The sequence below is a fragment of the Anolis carolinensis genome, chromosome 6 (assembly GCF_035594765.1).
Source record: "Anolis carolinensis isolate JA03-04 chromosome 6, rAnoCar3.1.pri, whole genome shotgun sequence".
Classification (NCBI taxonomy): domain Eukaryota; kingdom Metazoa; phylum Chordata; class Lepidosauria; order Squamata; family Dactyloidae; genus Anolis; species Anolis carolinensis.
In genome coordinates, this window is record NC_085846.1 from 68,430,779 (window position 1) to 68,453,901 (window position 23,123).

The 23,123-nt window shown below is 42.2% G+C and overlaps 1 protein-coding gene across 3 annotated transcripts in view; it reads right to left on the reverse strand.

The window, feature by feature from the left end:
* The window catches only part of acp3 (acid phosphatase 3), a 43,988-nt gene that overhangs the window by 7,058 nt on the left and 13,807 nt on the right, over positions 1-23,123 (reverse strand). For 2 of the 3 annotated variants that reach the window (XM_016994403.2, XM_062984311.1), the window contains exons 2-9: positions 21,715-21,810; positions 14,175-14,261; positions 9,182-9,334; positions 7,430-7,528; positions 5,731-5,835; positions 4,862-4,994; positions 2,794-2,876; positions 545-651 (exon numbers count right to left, since the gene is read on the reverse strand). In XM_016994403.2, the coding sequence (XP_016849892.2) occupies positions 545-651; positions 2,794-2,876; positions 4,862-4,994; positions 5,731-5,835; positions 7,430-7,528; positions 9,182-9,334; positions 14,175-14,261; positions 21,715-21,810 (863 nt within the window). Of the gene's footprint in view, positions 1-544; positions 652-2,793; positions 2,877-4,861; positions 4,995-5,730; positions 5,836-7,429; positions 7,529-9,181; positions 9,335-14,174; positions 14,262-15,185; positions 15,499-21,714; positions 21,811-23,123 lie in introns of those variants that run through there. The other variant, XM_062984310.1, reaches the window with a different exon arrangement.

Below are 23,123 nucleotides of genomic sequence, written 5' to 3' on the forward strand. Positions count from 1 at the left end.
AGAGGCCCTATCGCCTCCTTGTTCTTCCTTTGTTATGTCAACATGTCAACAATAACAACAAAAACATTACAAAGTCAATGTTGGCTTGAAACAATTAGGTGATTAACTGATTATTGAATATAAAGAACACATTATTAAAATAAAGGAAGTGGGATACCAAGGTTCCTGCCCTCAAATTTTTCCCTGCATGAATCACCCATAGATACATTTTTTTTCTGCCTCTGCATCTTTACTCTGCCCTAGTCCATGACATAGTACAGCCTTTCTTATGTTTCGCATGGAAAGAAAGCAGTTCTTTGATCCACATTCTACATACAGATTACATATTTGTACTTAATTTTTTTTTATAAATAATAGATAGTGGCTAGGAGCGCCATAATTGGAACTGAATGGCTTTGTTATATTATTACACTGAATGCATTTATATATAAAACTATAAAGACATTGCAGAACACACTGAAACATAGCAAAAGTACAAATGAGTAGAAACTGGCATTTGGTAATAAAGGAATGGTGATTGTTGAAAGCACAATACAATACGTACCCATTATTTTCTTGATACAATTCAAAAAACTGACAAGTGGCATATGGAATTAGTTTTTCATTGTAAATGTTGAGTGCCATCTGCAGGGCTCCAAGTGTTGTATCATGCTGCAAAAAGACAAATGCGTACATATATTGCATATTACGGTTCTATCAGCATGGTCAATGGAAGGCAAAGCTTTCAATTGGCAGTATCACAAAATTCTATATAGACCAGTGATGGCCAGCCTATGACACACGTGTCAGCACTGACACGCCTAGCCATTTTTGCTGACACGCTGCTGCATGCAGATTGATTGGATGATTATGTCTTTTGTGGCCAAATTCGGTGTGATTTGGTCCAGTGGTTTTGTTGTTTACTCCATGGGAATTATGCAGATTACATTATCATTATATCATGCTATTATTATTCTATAATTATTGTAGTATATTATCATATTATTACTATTATATTAGTATTATATTATTAATTATTCATGACTACATTGAAATTAGAATAGAGAGAAATCAGTGTGGAAACTGCAAGAGGTACCAGAGATTGTTGTACATGGAAATAATGGTAGTAAATAGTTTTTGATTTATTAAATACAGTTATATATTACAAATATACATTTTTGTTATTCAAACTATACATATTGCGAAATTATGTTTTTTTCTCTCTCGAAATGGCACACTACCCAAGTTATGCTAGGTTTTTTTTGGTGAATTTTGACACACCAAGCGCAAAACGTTGCCCATCATTGATATAGACAATCTGAAAACAGATCTTAGTTAAGCAGGTCAGAGAATATATAGTGGATATTCTTCCTTTGCTTATTATCCTCTGCAAGAAATAAAAAGCAGCACACATGCTACACCACCACTATGTTCTATCCGGAATGTGGATTTTTGGCCCTATAGTCATCTGCCCTCATGGCTGGGCTAGTGGGCCTGATGTGAATTGTAGGTTAAGGCTTAAATCCAGCTGTTAGTCTCTCTCAGAATATATGAATTATATCGGTTGGAATGTGTAAATCTCTTTTTTTTATGGATCTTCTCTAGGTGTGATTACAATTAAATCTAGGCCAAAGATCTTCCCATACCTGTGTAAACTGCTACATAGTTCTAGCAGGGCAATAAATCTTCAAAGCATTACTACTAGTATAGGTCCAGTATATGACACTTTATGTATTCCCAAATCTCCTTTCCAGGAAAACCTGCCTCTTTTCAATTTCTCTTCATCATGAAACTGTTAAAAGTCCAAATTAAAAGAAGCTGACAACAAAGAGGATGTCCCTTTGTGTCTGGGTTTGGCTGTGAAATTTGAGGGCCTGGGATTGTATTGACTGGGTTTTAGATGTAGGGCAAATATTTCCAAAAGTGAGTAGCATCTTAGGGTTATAGACTTTAGAATTGCTGTGATAAAGGTTAGAACAGGGGTCCTCAAACTTTTTAAGTGGAGGGCCGATTGACAGTCCCTCAGACTATTAGGGGGCCGGACTAGGATGAAATAGTCCAAAATTAAGATTGTTGTTGTTGTGTGCCTTCAAGTTATTTCAGACTTAGGTCAACCCTAAGTCTAAGGTTTAGGACAGAGGCCAGGTCAATGACCTTGGGGGACCACATCCAGCCCATGGGCCTTAGTTTGGGGACCCCTGATCTAGACGATTTCATAAGACCATAGGTAAGCGAAGAGACCTCCAAAGACCATCTAGATGGTCTCATAAGACCATTGGTAAGGAAAGGGACCCTTAAAGGCCGTCTAGATGATCTCATCAGGCCATCAGAAGACCATAGATAAGGAAAGGGACCTCAAAGACCATCTAGATGGTTTCATAAGACCATAAGTAAGGAAAGGGACCCTCAAAGGCCATCTAGACGGTCTCATAGGACCATAGGTAAGGAAAGGGACCTCCAAAAGCCATCTAAAAAGTCTCATAAGGTCGTAGCTAAGCAAAGAGACCTTCAAAGACCATCTAGACGATCTCATAAGGCCATAGGTAAGCAAAGAGACCTCCAAAGACCAGGTAACTTAGGTCAACCCTAAGTCTAAAGTTTAGGACAGGGGCCAGGTAAATGACCTTGAAGGGCCCCCGGGCCCCGGGCCTTAGTTTGGGGACCCCTGGGTTAGAATCTTCTAAAGATTTTACCAATATAATCAGACTTAATTAGTTTGTAGAGCCAGATAATATGAACATATACAGCCAAAGATTTAATAATAATAATAATAATAATAATAATAATAATAATAATAATAATAATACAACTCACTGCAGAATAGACCAGCATTTTTCTCTTGCCTGGATATCTAGCGGCATTTGACATCTTTTCTAAGATATCTTTCACAAGGAGTCCTTCATAGGGATGGAAAAAAGTGTTAATATTGGTTCAGAGGAATATTACAGTACAAAGAGTGTCCTAAACTTGTATCTCTTTCTGGAGCAATAAGGTAAGTAAGCTCTATTGAGCTCATTGGGATGGGTCAGTCTGACAATAATAGAGGTTGAAATTAAAAATAATTATTCCTAAGTCTGTAGCTAAGGGGATGGTTTAGGGTTTCAACCCCACAAAAAATTTCAGGTAAAAAAATCTGGTTTTAACTGGTTAACCAAATCCTCATGCCAAGTCTATGAAAAGCAAAAATTAGAGTTCCCCCAGAACTGCAAGCACTATATCAACCAAATTTGGATTATTCACACTGTCATTACTTACCTTTCTACCAATTTATATTGCAACAGCAGCAATAGCTGACATAGTAGAAGTGACCAAGTTAGCCTACCTGCAGCTGTCAGGCAAAGGGAATTTGACCTGGATTGCAAGTGAAAATGGAAGAAACTGTGTCTATCACTGACTGGTAAAGGTGGTCATCAGAAGCTTGGTGCATTGGTTGCTAAACCATTTGTGCAATGGAAAGATGCAATACAAGTCTTCAATGGACACCAAAAACCATCAGAACACCTTGTGCTTGGCTGAAAACTACTTGCTAATTCACAGTGGAAAACATCTTGATGGAACCCTACATCATGATAAAGGAAATAAGAAGAAAGCAGAAGAAAACAGAAAGAAATGTCTGCCAATTGTGGAAAACATTGTCCTTTGTGGACGACAAGAACTGGCTTAAAGAGGGAGCAATGATTCAGGATCTTTTACCTGTGAAGAACCTTTGAACAATGGTGGTAATTTCAGGGCCTTGCTGAGATCTCGTGCCAGATCAGTTGACACTGACCACAAAAATCATTTCAGAAAAAAAGTTTCAACCCTCATAAATTTTGCCCATAGAACTATAAACCATCTGTCACTGTATGCTTCATAAGGTGTGTCTTAAACTTTATTGTTTTCCCATACTTTGAGGAAATGACAAATTAAATGTAAACAGTAAAAGATTGTTTACAGGGTCCCCCGGTGGCGCAGTAGGTTTAACCACTGAGCTGCTAAACTTGCTGACCGAAAGGCTACCAGTTCGAATCTGGGAGCAGGTTGAGCTTCTGCTATTAGCCCCAGCTTCTGCCAACCTAGCAGTTCGAAAACATGCAAATGTGAGTAGATCAATAGGTACTGCTTTGGCGGGAAGGTAATGGCGCTCCACGTAGTCATGCTGGCCACAGGGCCTTGGAGGTGTCTACAAACAACGCCGGCTCTTCAGCTTAGAAATGGAGATGAACACCGACCCCCAGAGTCGTACACAACTGGACTTAATGTCAGGGGAAAACCTTTACCTTTACATAATAACAGATAGTTTTGCTTCCATCACTGTAACATATGTATATTATCTGAGCCAACAAGATCTGGATGTAACAATCATTTATAATTATAAATACACTTATAGTTGCGTAATAAGTGGGAATAATAGCTAGAATATAATAGTATAAATACAAATAACACATTTCTAAGAAATTTTAACAATTTTTAAAAAAACATAGTATAACATTCTAAGATAAAACTAAAAATAGAAGGCATGATACTGCCAACGTTTTGTGGCAAAATACAGCCAAAATGTTTGCATTTATTTAATGGGAAAACTGCACTACACTGGAATAGCTGGGGGGTAGGCTGCAGTCTCCAAATCTACTACCATAAAATTGCAGAGCCAAAACAATTTTTTTAGAAAATTGAATTAAATATAAATGAACACACAAACATTTCCTTAATTCAACTTCCTTTGCTGATTAAAACTGGTCTCCACTGATTAAACAGCTGAAAACTTTTGTTAATTAATATATCAGTTAAAGCAATTAGTGCCTTGAGCCTTAAGTACATTGCAAGGTTGTTTTTTTTTAGTTATGGTTGGGAAAATGTGTCAATCATCATCATCATGGCTCAATTAATTCTTCTTGTTTACCTCCTTGCAGCTGTGCTTTCTCTTCTCTTTTGTGTAAACCAAATAGTACTGACACAGACATCACTGTTAGTTCATCCAGTTTGGCCATTACATCTTTGGTCACCCATTCAGGTAGTGTATAATTGTGAATGGACTGCAATAAAAAAGAAATACATTTTTAAATTCCTGAAACTGCAGATCTCATAATCCTCAGTCAGTCCCCAATAGCCATTAAAACCATGTCATCTGTTTTAGATTTTTTGCCTGGTTCTGGAGCTTTCCAGCTTTACTAAACCCTAAATTGTCCAAGGAAGTTGCGAAAATATTTACTATACTGTCTGTTCTTGAAGCCAAATAGTTTGTGATCTTCGATGTAGTAAAAATATGCATTATTAAAGGAATAATAAGGGAGCCCCCAGTGACGCAGTGGGTTAAACCGCTGAGCTGCTGAACTTGCTGACCAAAAGGTCAGCAGTTCAATTCCGGGGTGAGCTCCTGCTGTTAGCCCTGGCTTCTGCCAACCCAGCAGATGCAAATGTTAGTAGATCAATAGGTATCGCTCCGGCGGGAAGGTAACAGCGCTCCATGCAGTCATGCCAGCTACATGATTTGAAGATGTCTATGGAGATGAGCACCAACTGTCAGAGTCAGACATGACTAGACTTAATGTCAGGGAAAATTTTACCTAACCTACCTAAGGAGAAAATATTTCCCATGATTCCATATTCTAGGGAACTATTTTAACAATATTTAACTATTTATTTAAAGAGATTGATTGAAAGAGAATCGATCAACTGCCACATTTATATTTTAATTACAATTCAATGCAAGTTTAACAAACCAAATATACTTTTACAACTTTAGAGATTTTTTTTTAAAGAGAAAAGTACCTCACATAATAAAGTATCCTGTACATGCCAGAGTTTGAAATTGCCAAAATATGCCAGAGTCTCGGGGTTATATCCTGAATGCAAAGATATTGTTTTTATAAATTCCTGAAATGAAATAAATAAAAAAGATCTTCATACACAAATCAATACATTTACCTGTCAGGTGAGCAATGATTCTGCATACCATTCAGTATGGATGAGAATGTAATTTGTTGCACCTTGAATTTACAGAAAACCAAATCATAGTTTATTTGCTTTCACCCTTTTTCTCTGTTTTGCTGTTTATAGCTGCTCAGTGCAATAACCTAGAGACAGTTGCTGTTTAACTTTCCTGTTGTAGGCAGGCACACAGGCAAACTTGACTAGAGCTGATTCTTTCCCAGCTCAGGCTTTTATTTTATTGTGTTGTCAAAGGCCAGAATCACTAGGTTGCTGTGAGTTTCCAGGCTATATGGCCATGTTCCATAGATTTCTGTGTTTCTCCAGTCCTCCTTCACCATCCTCCTAATGCTGATGCTGGTAAAAAGACCTTCCAGCCATACAGAAGACAAGGAGAAAAGGTAGGGCTGTGTGGCTATAAAAAGGAACTTCTTTGTCAGAGGATTCATAAATTGAAGTATCCTATGCAATTTAGTTATGTCACAATCAGAGTAGATTCCTAGGCTGGAGTAGGCTAATGGTTTGATGGCCAAAGTAACAGTAATGTAGCAATTACACATGGCAATATGATGAGGTGCTAGGCCAGTGGTTCTCAACCTGCGGGTCCACAGATGTTTTGGCCTTCAAACTCCCAGAAATCCCAACAGCTGGTAAACTGGCTGGGATTTCTAGGAGTTGTAGGCCAAAACACCTGGGGACCCACAGGTTGAGAACCACTGTGCTAGGCTATATTAGAAATTTTACTGATCTGCAGAACCCAGACATGCACAATCCTAGGTAAGGTAGCAAAGGATAGGAACATTTTATAAAGTTTATAAAGTTTATGACCTGATGAGCAAAACACTGTCTACCATTTATGTTCATGAACCCATTGGAAGGAAAATTCTTATCACATGCATCTCAGTCAAATCAATCTATTTTACATGTGGTGGGAGAAGCCAAAGCTGAAGTGATGCTGCATCCATATTTGGTGGTAAAGGGTCACGTTTTTTCACATTTACTGTAAATATTGAAAATCCTAAATGCTTTAGAATTGATCTGTAGGAGACCATGTAAAAAAGCTCCCTTGATAATGGACAGCAATAGATGGATTATTCTGTTCTACAGTGCTTTCTAAATACAGTAGAGTCTCGCTTATCCAACGTAAACGGGCCGGCAGAACATTGGATAAGCGAATATGTTGGATAATAAGGAGAGATTAAGAAAAAGCCTATTAAACATCAAAATAGGTTATGATTTTACAAATTCAGCACCAAAACATCATGTTATACAACAAATTTGACAGAAAAAGTAGTTCATTACACATTAATGCTATGTAGTAATTACTGTATTTACGAATTTAGCACCAAAATTTCACAATGCATTGAAAACATTGACTACAAAAATGCGTTGGATAATCCAGAATGTTGGATAAGTGACTGTTGGATAAGTGAGACTCTACTGTATAAGATCATATATGGTTAGACAATAGTGGATATTTCAGGAATAATACAGGTTTAGCTTTCTCTCCCTTATCACTATCCTTTCCCATTTTTAATACCTGATATGGCTGCAGCATGAGCTGGAATTCACTTGAGACAATTGTTTCCTTCAGAAGTTTCAAATAACGTGGACAGTGAAACATTGGATATCGTAATTTCTGAAACAAAAGTAAGACTGATTATAAGCAGGCTCTGTTTCACTTTGAGTTTCATTGCTAGGGCTTTTATATAGATCAAACTTTATCTTTATATATTCTGATAATATCTATAGCCATCCTTCAGTTGCCTATCTGCAGGGCAAAATGCATTGGTGAGCAATCATAATGTTCAGTCAATTTCATGAACCTCTGCAGATCTGGTCATTGGTGGGACAGGAAACCTCCTGGGAAGCCCTTGACTTACACCTTGAATTCCATGGCACAGAATCATCAACATTATCCATTTTATTTCTTACCCACTTTTCCTCAAGGCTCGAGGTGGAGTCCACTATACTTAAAAAAAACATAGATAAAAGATAAAAGTATTGAATTGTGGTCAAACAAGATCTAGAGGGCCACATATCTACTCCATCACTACTATATGCACTTACCTAACAGTACGTCCAATTGAATGGAATGTGTATAGTGTAGTAGACTATTTGCTGTTCAAAAAAAAAATGTGCATTATGCACAAAAAATAACATTTCAATACGTAATAAAAGTTTCTGTGCAGAAATGTTACTTGTTGTGGATAAATCTGTTTTCTGTGCGGCAAATTTATTTTCTGCACAGAAATGTTATTTGTGTTTGTGTGTGTAAAAAATCCATTTTCCACGCAAAATCAAACCCACACAATTTTCTAGCTTACTTCACACCAGTGACTCCCAAAACTTGGGAAACCTGTTTCTCAATCATTAGTCCAATGTTTAGAATACTCTTTACACCTCCAGGATAGAGCTAACACAGAAGAGTAATGAAGAAAGCCTACGTGAACTAAGAATATCATTGCAACCCTTCAGCTAGCTCTGATATTTTTCAGTTGGAAGCTCACTATAACAGGTTGTGGGCCTGAAGAGATTGGAAAAAGTTACCCTTTAAGCTCTAATTTCCAGAATCTCCTAACAAATATGGGCCATTGGCAACACAGGAAGCTTCCTGTGTTAGCATGGTGTTGGCCTCCTTCACCCATGGAGCCACGCTGGCATCGTTTGATGGAAGCCAGCAGTCTCAGTGGGTGACCTGGGCTAAACTGGAGCATGTCACCAATTTTAGCCCAGTGTGAAGAGGTTCTAAAATGAGATAAAAATCTGAATTTTTCAAGAGCTGTCCAAGATGAAGGATTTATTCAGGGATTAGGAGCCAGCACTTTAATTGGTTCCTATAAATGGTACGGGGGCCCTGGTGGCACAGTGTGTTAAAGCGCTGAGCTGCTGAACTTGCAGACCAAAAGGTCCCAGGTTCAAATCCCAGGAGTGGAATGAGCGCCCGCTGTTAGCCCCAGCTCCTGCCAACCTAGCAGTTCGAAAACATGCAAATGTGAGTAGATGAATAGGTACCGCTCCGGCGGGAAGGTAGCAGTGCTCCATGCAGTCATGCCGGCCACATGACCTGGAGATGTCTTTGGACAACGCTTGCTCTTCGGCTTAGAAATGGAGATGAGCACCAATCCCCAGAGTCGGTCACGACTGGACTTAACGTCAGGGGAAACTGTTACCCTTTACCTTTATAAATAGTACACTAAAACCTGGAGCAGATTAACTGGTTCTCCTGACTCGAAAGCCACTAACTACCATTTCACAAAAGACTTGGGATTGTTTTATTGTTGATACTCACTGGATTGTGTTCCTTGGGTACAATATGTACTGGAATAGGTTGCCAAAGGAGTTCTGGATTCCAGATTTCATCACCAGAAGGGGGGAATAGACCAGCAAGATTTGCCTGAGCACTCATAATGGTTCGATCTGTTTCTGTGCTGTGGATCAAAACCTTTTAAAAAGAAAAAGAAAAACAGGGCATGTCATATCTTCTGGGGATGATGGGGTTGAGAATCAGGAGGATGGGATGACAAGTCCAGACGATGAGGTAATGGACTGGACTAAGGTGCGGGAGATCCAGGACATCTTTAGAGAACCCACAAGTAGTGACACGTTCGAGGGTTGGCACAGTGGGGATCCAGTTGGGTCTTGGGGAATTATGGGTTTGGATAAAAGATGGACTGGGTGGAGGGATAGGCAAGGGGCTTCAGCTGAAAGGAGGTCTGGTGGGGCGTTGTCTGATTCTAGCTCTGAGGAGGAATTGAGTCAACAGGCTGCAGCTGCTAGCAGGGTGTTGGCTGATTCTAGTTCTGAGGATGATTTGCGAATAAAAGTGGGTTTGGGAAATGGATCACCTTTGCAGTCGGCAAAGTATTGTTGGGTGTTTGTGTGTCTGTGTGAGCTGTTTGGGAAGACATGCTTTGGGAAGACTTCTGTGAACGTAAATTTAATCTGGATTATCCATGTCTGTGGGGGTTGGAACTGTGGGGGTTTTCTCTGGACTGCTTTGTGTTGATCTTATGCATTAGTTGCCGTGCTGCATTCTACGCTTTGGCTCTGTGTATGACCTGGATTGGATTTCGTATTGCTGACTTCTCCTTCTCTGACCTGGACTGGATTTCGTATTGCTGACTTCTCCTTCTCTGACCCATATTGGACTCAACGACGTTGACATTGTGTTTGGGTGACTTCGACAGACGTCTTCGGGCCCCTGCTGGTCATCAATTCCTGCCTGCTGTCGTCCTGCTGGGAATTGGAGTGCCTTCTTTGTTGTTTTACAAAGTTTGTTTTTTAACTGGGTTATATTCCGGTTTAATCCGGGTTATTTTCCAGGGTCTGGGGTTTTGTGTTGATTGCTGGGAATTCTGTGTTTCACACTGAAGATTAAGTGTTCTGAGCCTTTTGAGTTTGTTTTTGGGCTCCTTTTGGTTGTGAACTAATAAAGTGTTTTTTTAAAACACTAAAGTCTGGTCTGGCGCTTTAAGGAGTCTGTGTTGCAACATGGAGTGTCTCTGGTGTTGCTATAAAAAGGTCCTCCATTGTGCATGTCTCTGGACTCAGACTGCATTATAATAGGTGGTCTGTGGTTTGCTCTTCACCATACTCATAGAATCATAGAGTTGGAAGAGACCTCATGGGCCATCCAGTCCAACCCCCTGCCAAGAAACAGGAAAATCGCATTCAAAGCACCTCCGGCAGATGACCATCCAGCCTCTACTTAAAAGCCTCCAAAGAAGGAGCCATGTTGTGGACTCCACTTTGTGGCCCCATTTCTTAAGGTTGGCTCTGCATCTCGTGGTGCCAGAGCTCAGTCTGCTCAGCGCCTTTCAAGTCGCCCAGTCTGTTGTGTGACCAGGAGGGAGTCTCTCATTCAGTATCAGCCATGGCTCGAGATTCCGGGTTTTAGTCTGCCACTTTTGGGCTCTCACTAGCTGAGGTGTTCCTGTGAGTCTCTGTAGTTCTTAGAAAACTATTTCTTGATTTAAGGCATTGGCGTGCTGGCCGATAGCTGAACTGGGGATGGGCCGGAGATGTCACTATCTTGGTCCTTTCATTATTGGCTGCTACTTCCTTATGAATGTCAGGTGGTGCAATACCGGCTAAACAGTGGGCTTGGGACCCTCAGGTAGATCTCTCTTTTAATATTTCAGGTATCCATAACCCCTACCCAAAAATCACATTTGGTTCCATCTTTACCACAGTGCTAGTCTCAGTCCCATTAGAATTCATGTTAAATCATGAAGGGTGTCTGAATTCTGAGAATTGGATGTTATGAAACATATAGCACAGGATGTATTTGAGTCATTAACATTAAGTAACAGAGATAAGGAAAATGGCATATTGGAAAAAGGAAATTGAATGGCTACAAGTGGTGAGAACAGATGGTAGGATCACAATCTAGGAGCATTGTATGTTTGGGCTATGTCTTCTTTAATATCCCAGTCAGGATGGCCATAATAATTGGTATTAAAGATAAACAACAACAAAAAATAAGGAGCATCACACAATTCTGCAAATCATAACATTGTTTAAAAATGTCTATTGATTTTATAGGAATTTGGCATACTAAGTAAAATATGGCCTCAGAATCACTCCAACACATACAGTGTTTTTTAACCGCTTGCTTTGGCAGTTTTATTTTTTGATATGTGATTGAGCAAGATTTCCTTAGGGAATAAAGATTAAACAGTAGGCAATGGGTTAAAATTTTCTAATAATGCCCGTTTTATAAGAATGTGGCATTACAAAACCATAAAAATGACCTCAGATTTGTTCCATCCCATTGTTTTTTTTTTCATAACTTGCTTTGGCTTTTTTATTTTGTAATATGTGACTGAGAAAATTTCTTTGGGGAGGAAAGACTAACCTGTTAGAAAGGGGTAAAAACTTCTAATAGACTTTTGAACCACTTTAATGCACTGATATGAAACTCCATTGAAAAGCACTAAAAGAACTCTCACTGGAACATCAGTGTCCACACTTAAATCAAAACTGAATAAAAACTGAATTGATAAAAATATCAGATTAGTGAAAGAACTTTGTGTATGAAGTTTTTATTGTGGCTTTCAAATTTAACACCCCAAAATACATCAAAAATAGCGACAATATTGAAAAAAAACTTTTTTCATCGCAGCCCTGAGTTATTAAAGTAAAGGACAGACAGAAGGAGATTAAATTTTTTGTGGAATTCGAAAGGGCAACACTTTATTGATTTTGCCATGTGTTTGTGACTGGCTCCTTTCATTCCTATCTCAAGTATCCATTTGAAACAGGCAGCTTATATGCTTCCAGTTATTATTGGATACTAATTTGCAGCATCTCTCCAAGTTGGCTATGAAAGCTATGGCTGATATACCAGGACATCTGGGCTCCAAGTTACCCGGCCTGATTTAAATGAAGCCATGAGCCCAACTGCTAAATGTCTGTCCATAGCTGGAGATACCTTTCTCACATACATTATATTTAAATGCTTTTATGTTGTTTCAGAGTAGAAGTTTTTAAATAAGGTAGTAAGCTACACTTTTGGGAGCAAACCATAGATAGCTATATAGATATAGATAGATCAGCGTTTCTCAACCTGGGGGTCATGAGGAAGTGTCAGAGGGGTTGTTGAAGACTGTAGTGAACCTTACCTATTAGGCTGGGAATGAAGCCTTGGTAACAGTGAGTGAGGCAGCCTCCATTTTGTTGAGGAATGCCAGGCAGCCATCTTGAGTGTGGTTAGAAAGGGGGAGGAGCTTAGAGAGAGATTCTTAGGATTGGCCAACCAGAGCAGATGGGAGGAGCCAAGTCTTAGAGTGCAGAAAAAAAAGAGCTCCAGGCAGTTCTGTTTGAGGATTTGAAGAGAGCAGTTTGGTTTTGGAGTGTGTGTGAGAGAGAACTGAAAGCTGTGGAAAAGGACAGGCTAAGTCAGGCAGCTCTGGATCTCTTGGGGGGAAAGATAACTCAAGGGATTGTCTCTCACTACTGGGTTGGTTCATAGAAGGACTCTAGGTTAGAGTTAATTAACAACCCAGGGGAACTCGTGACTATTCTCAGCAAATAGAGCGAGGGTTTTTGTGACCAATAGATAGATTGGTTGGTTGGAACTGTTTGAAACTAAGTGAAATAAATCTGAAACATACAACTAAGTTAAGCTGAAGAACGTCTGTAACCGATTACGCTTATGAACCTCTCTGAAGTAATCATTTACCTGTTTTTAAGAAAATAAATTGTGATTCTATTTTCAACTTTCAAGAGCCTCCACAGTGTATATTTTCCATTGAGAAGACTTAATAAAAGTTCCAGCAATACAACAATAAAATACCACAGAAAAGCCTCATAGTGAACATCAGTTTGGGAGCCAGGGGTAGAAACAGTGTAGGCAGGGAATGGGAGAAGTTTGCCTCAGACACATTTAACAAAAAAAATAAATCCTAAAGACATTTTAGGTTGGTGGCAGCTACCGTTTAAAAAGAAAATCTGTTATAATTAGCCTCTCCCCACTCGCTCATTTCCTTTATAAAGACCATCAGAAAACACATATTTCTGATGGTCTTAGGAACCCCTTTGTCAGAGAAGGCTGAAGATCTCTCTGCCTGTTTGGTCCAATTTTATCATTGGTTCAAGGGGCTCTTTGGTTGTAGGTGAACTATAAATCCCAGCAACTACAATGCTCAAATGTCAAGGTCTATTTTCCCCAAACTCCACCAGTGTTCAAATTTGGGCATATTGAGTATTTGTGCCAAGTTTGGTCCAGATCCATCATTGTTTGGAGTCCACAGAGCTCTCTGGATGTAGGTGAACTACAACTCCAAAATTCAAGGCCTATGCCCACCAAACCCTTCCAAGTATTTTCTGTTGGTCATTGGAGTTCTGTATGCCAAGTTTGGTTCAGTTCCATCATTGGTGGAGTTCAGAATGCTCTTTGATTGTAGGCGAACTATAAACCCCAGCAACTACAACTTTCAAATGACAAAATCAACATCCCCCAACCCCACCAGTATTCAAATTTGGGCATATGGGGTATTTGTGCCAAATTTGGTCTAGTGAATTAAAATACATTCTGCATATCAGATATTTGCATTATGATTCATAACAGTAGCAAAATGACAGTTATGAAGTAGCAACAAAAACAATGTTATGGTTGGGGGTCACCACAACTTGAGGAACTATATTAAGTGCTCGCGGTATTAGGAAGGCTGAGTACCACTGAGATAGATAGATAGATAGATAGATAGATAGATAGGTGGTAAATATAAATAGAGAGAGAGAGAGAGAGAGAGAGAGAAGATAGATATTCTAGTACACACCTCTTCCCGTTTGTAGGTACTACTCAAGAAATTGGAGTATCTCTTCTTTATGTACTGCCCGAGCTCATATTGCTGCTGTATTCCAATCTGTGGGAACAACAATATAATTATGATCTTAACCAAAAATTCAATCATATACATTTTCTTGTGACTGAAAATAGCAAGGATGTGATGGCAAAAATGTAGTAAATATGACCAGATCTTAAAGATGGCGGGTTTTCTGTACAGCTGTCCTTGCCACGTTGCATATTTTTTAGTAGTAAATCACAACTGATCCTCTTTTTCATCTTGAAGAAAAACGTATTTTGCATGATTATTGGCCAGAGTCCTGCTGTGGAGCTATAAATGTGCAAGCACTGTAGTTACTGTGCTACACAGTGAATCACATCCTGATTGATGCGGGGAGCGGTGTGTGTGTGTATCTGTTCCTCTGTTGATTGAGAGTTAGCTCGCTGATGTTTCTTCGCCCCCATTTTTAAAATCATGTCAGAAGCGATTTGAAAACATACTGCAAGTGGCTTCTGGTGGGATAGAATCGGCTGTCTACAGAGACGTTGCCCAGGGGATGCTCGGATGTGTTACCATCCTGCTGGGAGGCTTTTCTTATGTTCTTACAAGCTAGAGCTGACAGATGGGAGCTCATCCGTCTCGCGGATTTGAACCAGCAACCTTCAGGTCAGCAGTTCAGCAGGTACAAGAGTTTAACCCATTGTGCCACCGTGACAATTCAACCTTGTGTCAGAAATTGCTCGTGTGTGTGTGTGTGTGTGAGGGAGGGGGGACTGTCAATCAAACATATTCCTGTTTATCTCAGAGGCTACTGTCTGATGAATGGGCATTGTGGGACATTTATATAGTCCCAACATATTTCCTAAACTAGGGGCTATGTAGAGATCAGAGGGATCCAACAGAACATCAGCTTTTTTTTCCCATGTATTGGTCCTTAGTATGAAAAATTCCAGATAATAATAATAATAATAATAATAATAATAATAATAATTGTCAGCTCACCACAGCCGCTCCTGAATGAACACACGAGACTCTCTGTGATATCACCAGAAACTTTACTGCAGGAAACATAAACATCAGAAAAGCCAAGAATGGGAGACTCCGGCCAACCATCCTTTATATACCCTCCCCCTCATTTGAAAAGTCTCTTCCCGCTCAGTAAAACCCCGCGCAAATTCCCCGCCAAGTCCAGCAGCCGTTTCTTCTCCGAGTCCTGAGACGCAGGTGTCTTATCAATGTCAGTGACCCTGAAACTCAGAGCCACATACAGGCTCTAGTAGCAGGGTTCTGACATGGCGTCCTCCTCCCCTTCGTCCTGGAAGGAAAAGATTAAACACAACTATTGTTCTCCGCTGTCCAGAGTTCCTTTATACTTTTTTAACAGGCTGCAATGGAATACCGGGTGTACCTTTCCTAGGTCCTTGGGTAGCCTCAGCTCATAGGTCACTTCGTTTATTCTTTTCGCTACCCTGAACGGCCCTATATAGCGTGGAGCCAATTTCTTAGATGGGAACCCCAATTTCAGGTTTTTTGTGCTCAGCCAAACCAGATCTCCTTCGCCCAATTTGTCCCCCTCTCGGCGCCTACGATCTGCAAAGAGCTTGTACTTCTTTTGTGTTTCCCGCAATGCCTCCACCACGGTCTGCCACCCTTGCTTAATTTTGGCCGGCCATTCCTTGTCGGTCTGGCCCTCTCCTTCCTTCCACTCGGGTAGCCTGGGGAAAGGTGCCACCTCCTGTCCGTATACTATTTCGAATGGGGCACGACCTGTGGCCGAATGTACGGCCCCGTTAAAAGCCATCTCAGCAAACGGAAGAAGGTCCGCCCAATCGTCCTGTCTATAATTGGTGTACATCCTCAAGAATTGGCACAGTGTCTGTTGGGTACGTTCGACCCCCCCGTTGGTTGCGGGATGAAAAGCCGAGCTCAGATTCCTTTCCGCTCCTAACAGCTGTAAGAATTTTCCCCAAAATTTTGCAGTGAATTGGACTCCCCGGTCGCTAATTATTTTGTCGGGACACCCATGTAGGCGATATACATGCTTCACATACAAATCAGCGAGCTTTTCAGCCGAGGGGAGTTTTGGCAGGGCCACAAAGTGTGCCTGTTTTGAGAATAGGTCCAATATTGTCCAAATGTATCTGTGGCCTCTGCTGGGGGGTAGTTCGCCTACAAAATCCATTGCCACGCATTCCCATGGCCTCATGGGCTCCACCACCTTCTGCAATAGCCCCTGGGGCTTCCCAGGTGGTGTTTTTCCCTCTGCACATAATTCACACTGCGTGACGTACCCCCTGGCGTCTTTCCTCATTCCGGGCCACCAGCATTGTTTGGCCAACAGTTTAATAGTCCTGGTGGGGCCTAGATGACCTGCACCCTTGTTATCGTGGCACTTCCTTAACATTTCTTGTCTTAAACATTCAGGAATATACAATTTCTTATTTACAAACACCAAATCCCCACACAGTTCTCCCTGTTCTTTGTTCGTTTGTAACCATTTGTCCATTCCATATGCTCGCTTCAACTCTTCCTCCCATATTTCTCCTCCCCCCGTGGAAATGGCAGTACGTTTGTTTTCTTTGGCCGCTTGTGCTCGAGTCAGTACTGCCAGGCCCCATTGCTTATCTAGGAAAAGGCTCCCCTCAGATTCCTGAATTCCTCCCCCGTGCTGAGGCATCCGAGAGAGAGCGTCAGCGAGTATGTTGTGTTTCCCCTGGAAGAACTTGAGTCTGAAATCAAAACGGCTGAAATATTGGGCCCATCTAATCTGCTTCGCTGATAGTTTACGAGGGGATCTTAGATACTGTAAATTTCTATGATCAGTCCACACCTCAAACGGTGTTCCACTTCCTTCCAGAAAGTGTCTCCAGCACTCTAGTGCTTTCAGAATCGCTAAGGCTTCTCTCTCCCAAATCGGCCAGTTTTTTTCTGTATCGCTAAACTTTTTCGACAGATAGCCACATGGCTTCAGGTTCCCCCCCTCGTCTTTCTGCAGCAGAACTGCCCCATATGCCCGGTCTGACGCATCGCAATGTAGTACAAAGGCCTTAGACATATCAGGGTGCTGTAGGACAGGCTCCTCAGTAAAACGCTTTTTAAGGGCTTCGAAAGCTTCCTGGCATTCTATTGTCCAGGTCAGTTTGGCCCCTGGGGCCTTCACTTTGGCTGTTTCTCCCCTGCCTTTAGTCTTTAACAAATCCGTTAACGGCAAAGTGAGGCGCGCAAAGTCCTTGATAAATGTTCTATAGAAGTTTGCAAACCCCAGGAAGGATTGCAGCTGCTTCCGTGTTCTGGGGGCTTCCCACCCCCTCACGTCTTCCACCTTCGCAGGGTCCATCGCCACTCCCTGGGAGGAAATCCTATACCCCAGAAAGTCTATCTGGTCTTTATTGAACTCGCACTTGGCAAGCTTCGCATACAGCTTCGCTTCCCTCAACTTTTGTAGGACTTCCCTGACTAGTTCTACGTGTTGCTCCTTAGTCCGAGACATTATCAATATGTCATCTAAAAAAATAAAGACTCCCTTGTACAATAATGGATGCAACACTTCGTTGATTAATTGCATGAACGCGGCCCCTCCCCCGCATAAACCGAATGGGAGCACACAATAATTGAATAATCCGAAGGCGCAGGAGAAGGCCGTCTTCCACCTGTCCTCTGGTTTGATCTGCAATTTATGGTAAGCCTCAATTAAATCCAATTTAGTGAATACCTGTCCCTCCGATAACTGGGCGATCAAGTCCTTCACTAAGGGTAGGGGGTATTTATTTACAGTACTGATTGCATTCAGGCCCCTGTAGTCAATGCAGAGCCTCAGCGTTTGGTCCTTTTTCCGCCTAAACAACACAGGTGCCCCTAAAGGGGAGTTCGAAGGTTCTATGAAACCCCTCGCTAGGTTTTTATCGATGTACTTTCTCAGTTCCTCCTTTTCCCTAGCCGACATCGGGTATATCTTTGCCTTGGGAAGCTCTGCTCCTGGGACTAGCTCTATTTTCACTTCAACTCTCCGCTTCGGTGGGAAATTGTCTGCTTCCTTCTCGTCAAACACGTCCACAAAATCCCGATACTCTGGGGGTAATTTATCTGCCAGTTCTGCTATTCTGATAGAGTCTTCCTCCCCCCTTTTCCCCGGCTCCCTCTCAACTTCCTGGCTCCCTTCTTCCAAATTCATCCCGAAAATCATGCTCTTATCCTCCCAGTTGATTTGCGGGTTGGCCTGCCCCAGCCACGGCATGCCTAGTATAACATTATAGCTGGCTATTTGTGATATCACAAATGACACCTTTCCTTCCCAACTCCCTATCTTACACTTTACATCTTCGGCACTGTACCTAGCTAACGATCCTGATGCTGTGGATCCGTCCAACTGCGAAAATGCTATTGGGGATTCTAGGTTCGTTCTTTCGCATCCCAATCCCTTGGCTAATTCAGGGGAAATGATGTTCCTGGAACATCCACAATCCACAAACGCTTTGCAAGTTGCTTGTTTGCTGCCATTTTCAAGCCGAATGGGGACCACTATCATAGCTTTGTCCTGACTTACCAACCCCCCCGAATGGTGCCTCATCGGTGTTTCTTCCTCGGCGCGTTTTCCTGCCACGGCTCTTGGTTTGGGCTGGCCTCCGCTTTCCCCTTTTCTCTGCCAGCACTCGGCAGCTCTGTGGCCCAACCGGCCACACACAAAGCAGCCACTCCTGCTGGCGCTCACGTTCCCTGTCGGCTCCGCTCTCCTCCCGGTTGGGGCTGATCCCTCCTTCCGGCTCCCCTCTTTCATCTGCGGCCGTTGCTGTAGCGCTCCTCGGTGCCTCCTCGCCTGGGCCAGCGATGTCTCGACGCGCCCCGCCAGCTGAATCCATCCGCGCAGTGTGTCAGGCTCATCACGATGCACCGCCCAGGAGAGGATCTCCCGCCTGAGCCCCTCTTTAAAGAGTTCCATCTTTGTCACTGCAGACCATTCCGGCACCTTTTCGGCGAGGCATTGGAACTCCTCCGCATACTCAGATACCGACCTCTGCCCCTGGGAGACGGTCTTCAATTTCTCCCTCGCCCGGATCTGCTCCAATGGATCTCGGAAACGGGTCTCCAGGGCCCCCATAAAGCGTCGGACTGACCCCAGACATGGGTCGCGCCGCGCGTGCAGCTGAACGTACCAGCTAGCCGCTCCCCTCTTCAACACTGCACCAATGGCCCGTATCCGGCTGGATTCCGTTCTAAAAGTGTGAGCATTGTCCTCCATATAGCCCCTCACCGTGGTAAGGAAAAAATCCAGTTCAGAGGACTCTCCCCCAAACTCGATCCTTAGTTCCTCTCGTCTCGGTAGGGGTCCCTGTGGTGGCAATCCCCAATTCTCCGCCCGTCGCAAGCCCCCTTGCGGACCAGTGGGCCCCGCTGCTGTTTCTCTTTGCCCTGTGCCACGCCCGGCATTCGCCAGGGGCACTAGCTGGGAGCGTAGCCGGGATTCTCGGAGGCTTTTCCCCTTCGTCGTCACTCTCCTCCACCCGCGTCAGGCTTGTTTGGGTCTTGGGCCGGGCGCCGGGCTCCTTTCGCATTTCCCTTCCCTTCGGTGCTGGAAGGTCTGCAAAGCCCTGGCTGCTTCCCACGCTCACGTCCCACATTGAGCCAGCCCGAAGTTCCCTTCCTCTCTCTGGCTCCGCCAAAAACGCCAGGCGCTCCATCGCCCTCGACATCACTGCCAGGGTGGTCTCCATCGCCGACATCCTCTCCTCCAGAAACACCATCCTTTGTGGGCCTGGGGAAGGTGAACCTTCCTCTCCTCCGGTGCTATCTCCCCGCACCACTCCATGCCTCTGGGTTACCCCATTTGGCTGGGCATAAGCGGTGGATGACGCCAGGGCCGCCAGCTGGTGGAACTCAGCGTCCGGCTCGGGAGTGGCCCTTCCCGACCTTCCTCCTCCTGCGCCCAAGAGCTCTTCATCCTCCACTTGCATGTTACACCTCACCGCTACAGCGGGATGGTGTCTATATTCTTGGCTTAGTGTCAGCTCACCACAGCCGCTCCTGAATGAACACACGAGACTCTCTGTGATATCACCAGAAACTTTACTGCAGGAAACATAAACATCAGAAAAGCCAAGAATGGGAGACTCCGGCCAACCATCCTTTATATACCCTCCCCCTCATTTGAAAAGTCTCTTCCCGCTCAGTAAAACCCCGCGCAAATTCCCCGCCAAGTCCAGCAGCCGTTTCTTCTCCGAGTCCTGAGACGCAGGTGTCTTATCAATGTCAGTGACCCTGAAATTCAGAGCCACATACAGGCTCTAGTAGCAGGGTTCTGACAAATAATAATAATAATAATAATAACAACTTTATTTTTGTATCCCGCCCCATCTCCCCGGATGGACTCGGGGCAGCTCACATGAGGACATCAAAATACAGTATAAATACATTTAAAACAAGAACACATAAAACAAGCATGTAGAACAAGCATATAACCAGTAAAACATAATGAACAATAAAAGCACTATTAGAGTATTCGATGGGGTCATTATCTGTTTTATTATCAGTGGTATGTTGTGAATCCTTGGTTTTGGTTGAGGTTTGGCTCCAGGTTCCCCATGGATACTAAACTCTGTGGATGCTTAAGTTCCATTATATACAATGACTTAGTGAAATGGTTTATATGAAATGACAAATCAAGGCTCATATTTTTCATAATCATATTTCTGAAAAGAAAAAGGCTTCTGTTAGTTTGGGAATGTTCATTTGGTTAGAAGCTTTATACCATATTAATGTCACTATTCTGAAAACCTCGTCACTGAATCTCTAAGGAAGTCAAGACTTTTCCACTAATTCAGGACAAGCATCTTACAATATTGGAGTGCTATTTTGCACAGATTCAGAATTCAGATTTCAGATTTGGAAATATTATGAATCATATAAAACGAATGTATGTACCATTCCGAATATTCAGAGGAATGTGTCTGTGCTTGTTTTATGCTGCACTGTTATTCAGAGTTTGGCAGCATTAACTTTTTAAATTTTTCTTTCTCAGAATTCCCCAGCTTGTTGTATAACTAAAATAAAATGTGTATAGGGAACAAGTTTATTAAATATTCTTAGATTGTAGGAGCTGAATCAGGGAAATTTTATTTAGGGGAAGTTTCACTTGTTGATTTCTGTACTTTGAAGAAGTTGTCGATTTTTGCACTTTGAACAAGTTGCTGATCTTTGTACTTTTAATAAGTTGCTGATCTCTGTACTTTAGATAATTTGCTGACCCTTGCATTTCGTTTCCCAAGCCTAATCTAAGATTTGATCACTACTTTCCCAGTATGTCCTGTTTTAATTAAACTGGAGCCTGAAGGCAGGGAACGTCATTGTCAAATCAATTATTTGTTAAGTTATTTGTAAGTTGATCCATGAGTATAAATACTCTAAAGAAAATTCATCAGAAGAGCACGAAACCCATCCCTCCTGTGAAACTTCAGTTGAAAAATGAATGCTTTGTTAGTTACAAATGCTTAAATGTTAGTTTTAGGCCAGACACGTTTTCTATGAGAAGTCAACAAACCTTAGTTAGTTGTCCAAATCCTTGTGGCCATTCACTTTCACTGTGTAGGTCGGTAGGATAATTGTCAACGGGGCTTCTGTCACCATGTCGATAAACCTATGATTTGAAGACTATGTTAGTTCACTTTCTTTTCCGTTGGCTACAAGTTGACCATTATTTTACAGATAAGTGGAAAATCGGTTCAGGATTCCACAACCTTGTCTCCACATGGACCTTTCTGAGTGTAAATAATATTGTAATTAATTTCATTCTGTTTTAATATTGACTTTTGTATGTTTATAATTGTACTAGCTAAACCCAGCCACGCTCCGCTGTGGCTCAGTATGATATGAAAGTAAATAAAAATAGCTGCAAACACATCATTCAGTTCAATAACCTGCCTTGCGTTGTTGTGTCTATGTGAAATGTATAGAAAGAGAGGAAAAAGAGTTTTTTCCCAAAAATCTTTTTTATTGTAAAGCTGGTGGATTGACTACATTTTAGTTTGTCTTTTTTCTCCATAAATATGAGCCGGGCTGTGGCGCAGGCTGGTGAGCAGCCCGTTGCAATAAATCACTCTGACCATGAGGTCATGAGTTCAAGGCCAGCCCGTGGCGGGGTGAGCACCCGTCAATTAAAAAATAAAAATAAAATAAAAAATAGCCCCTGCTCGTTGCTGACCTAGCAACCCGAAAGATAGTTGCATCTGTCAAGTAGGAAATAAGGTAACACTTATAGAGTGGGGAGGCAAATTAAACTGATTTACGATGTTGGAATGAGGAAGTGCCGTCACAGTGGATGATGAAGCAGCTGCTCCCCCCTGTGGCCAGAATCGAACATCCCCTCAGGAGAAGGTTAAATTGCCTCTGCATCTGTTTGTCTCTGTCTCGGTTCTATGTGTATATGGGTATTGAATGTTTGCCCTATATGTATATAATGTGATCCGCCCTGAGTCCCCTTCGGGGTGAGAAGGGCGGAATATAAATACTGTAAATAAATAAATAAACAAATTAAGATAAGACGGTTTATTGACTCTGGAGCATGCGACATATAATTGCCCATGAGAGAAGTATTTGCTTTCTAATTTCAAACCACCCACTTGCAAAGATTGCCCCTGCGCTTTACTGATAGTCAATGTGATCACAAGGCATATTGCTAATGGTAGTCATTTGAACTCTAACGCCATGTTGGTTGGAATGAGTGGGATTCCCAGAGCAATCACCCTCAACTCTTGCGTGTATGTCATGTTGGCTGTGTTGGGTCTGTGTGCCAAGTTTGGTCCAGATCCGTTGTTAGTTGGGCTTAGTGCACTCTGGATAAGGGTGAACGACAAGTCCCATAATCAAGGTAAACTCCAACATACCACAGTAGTATGTTCAGTTGGTCATGGGGGCTCTCTATGCCCAGTTTGCTCCTGGTCCATTGTTGAT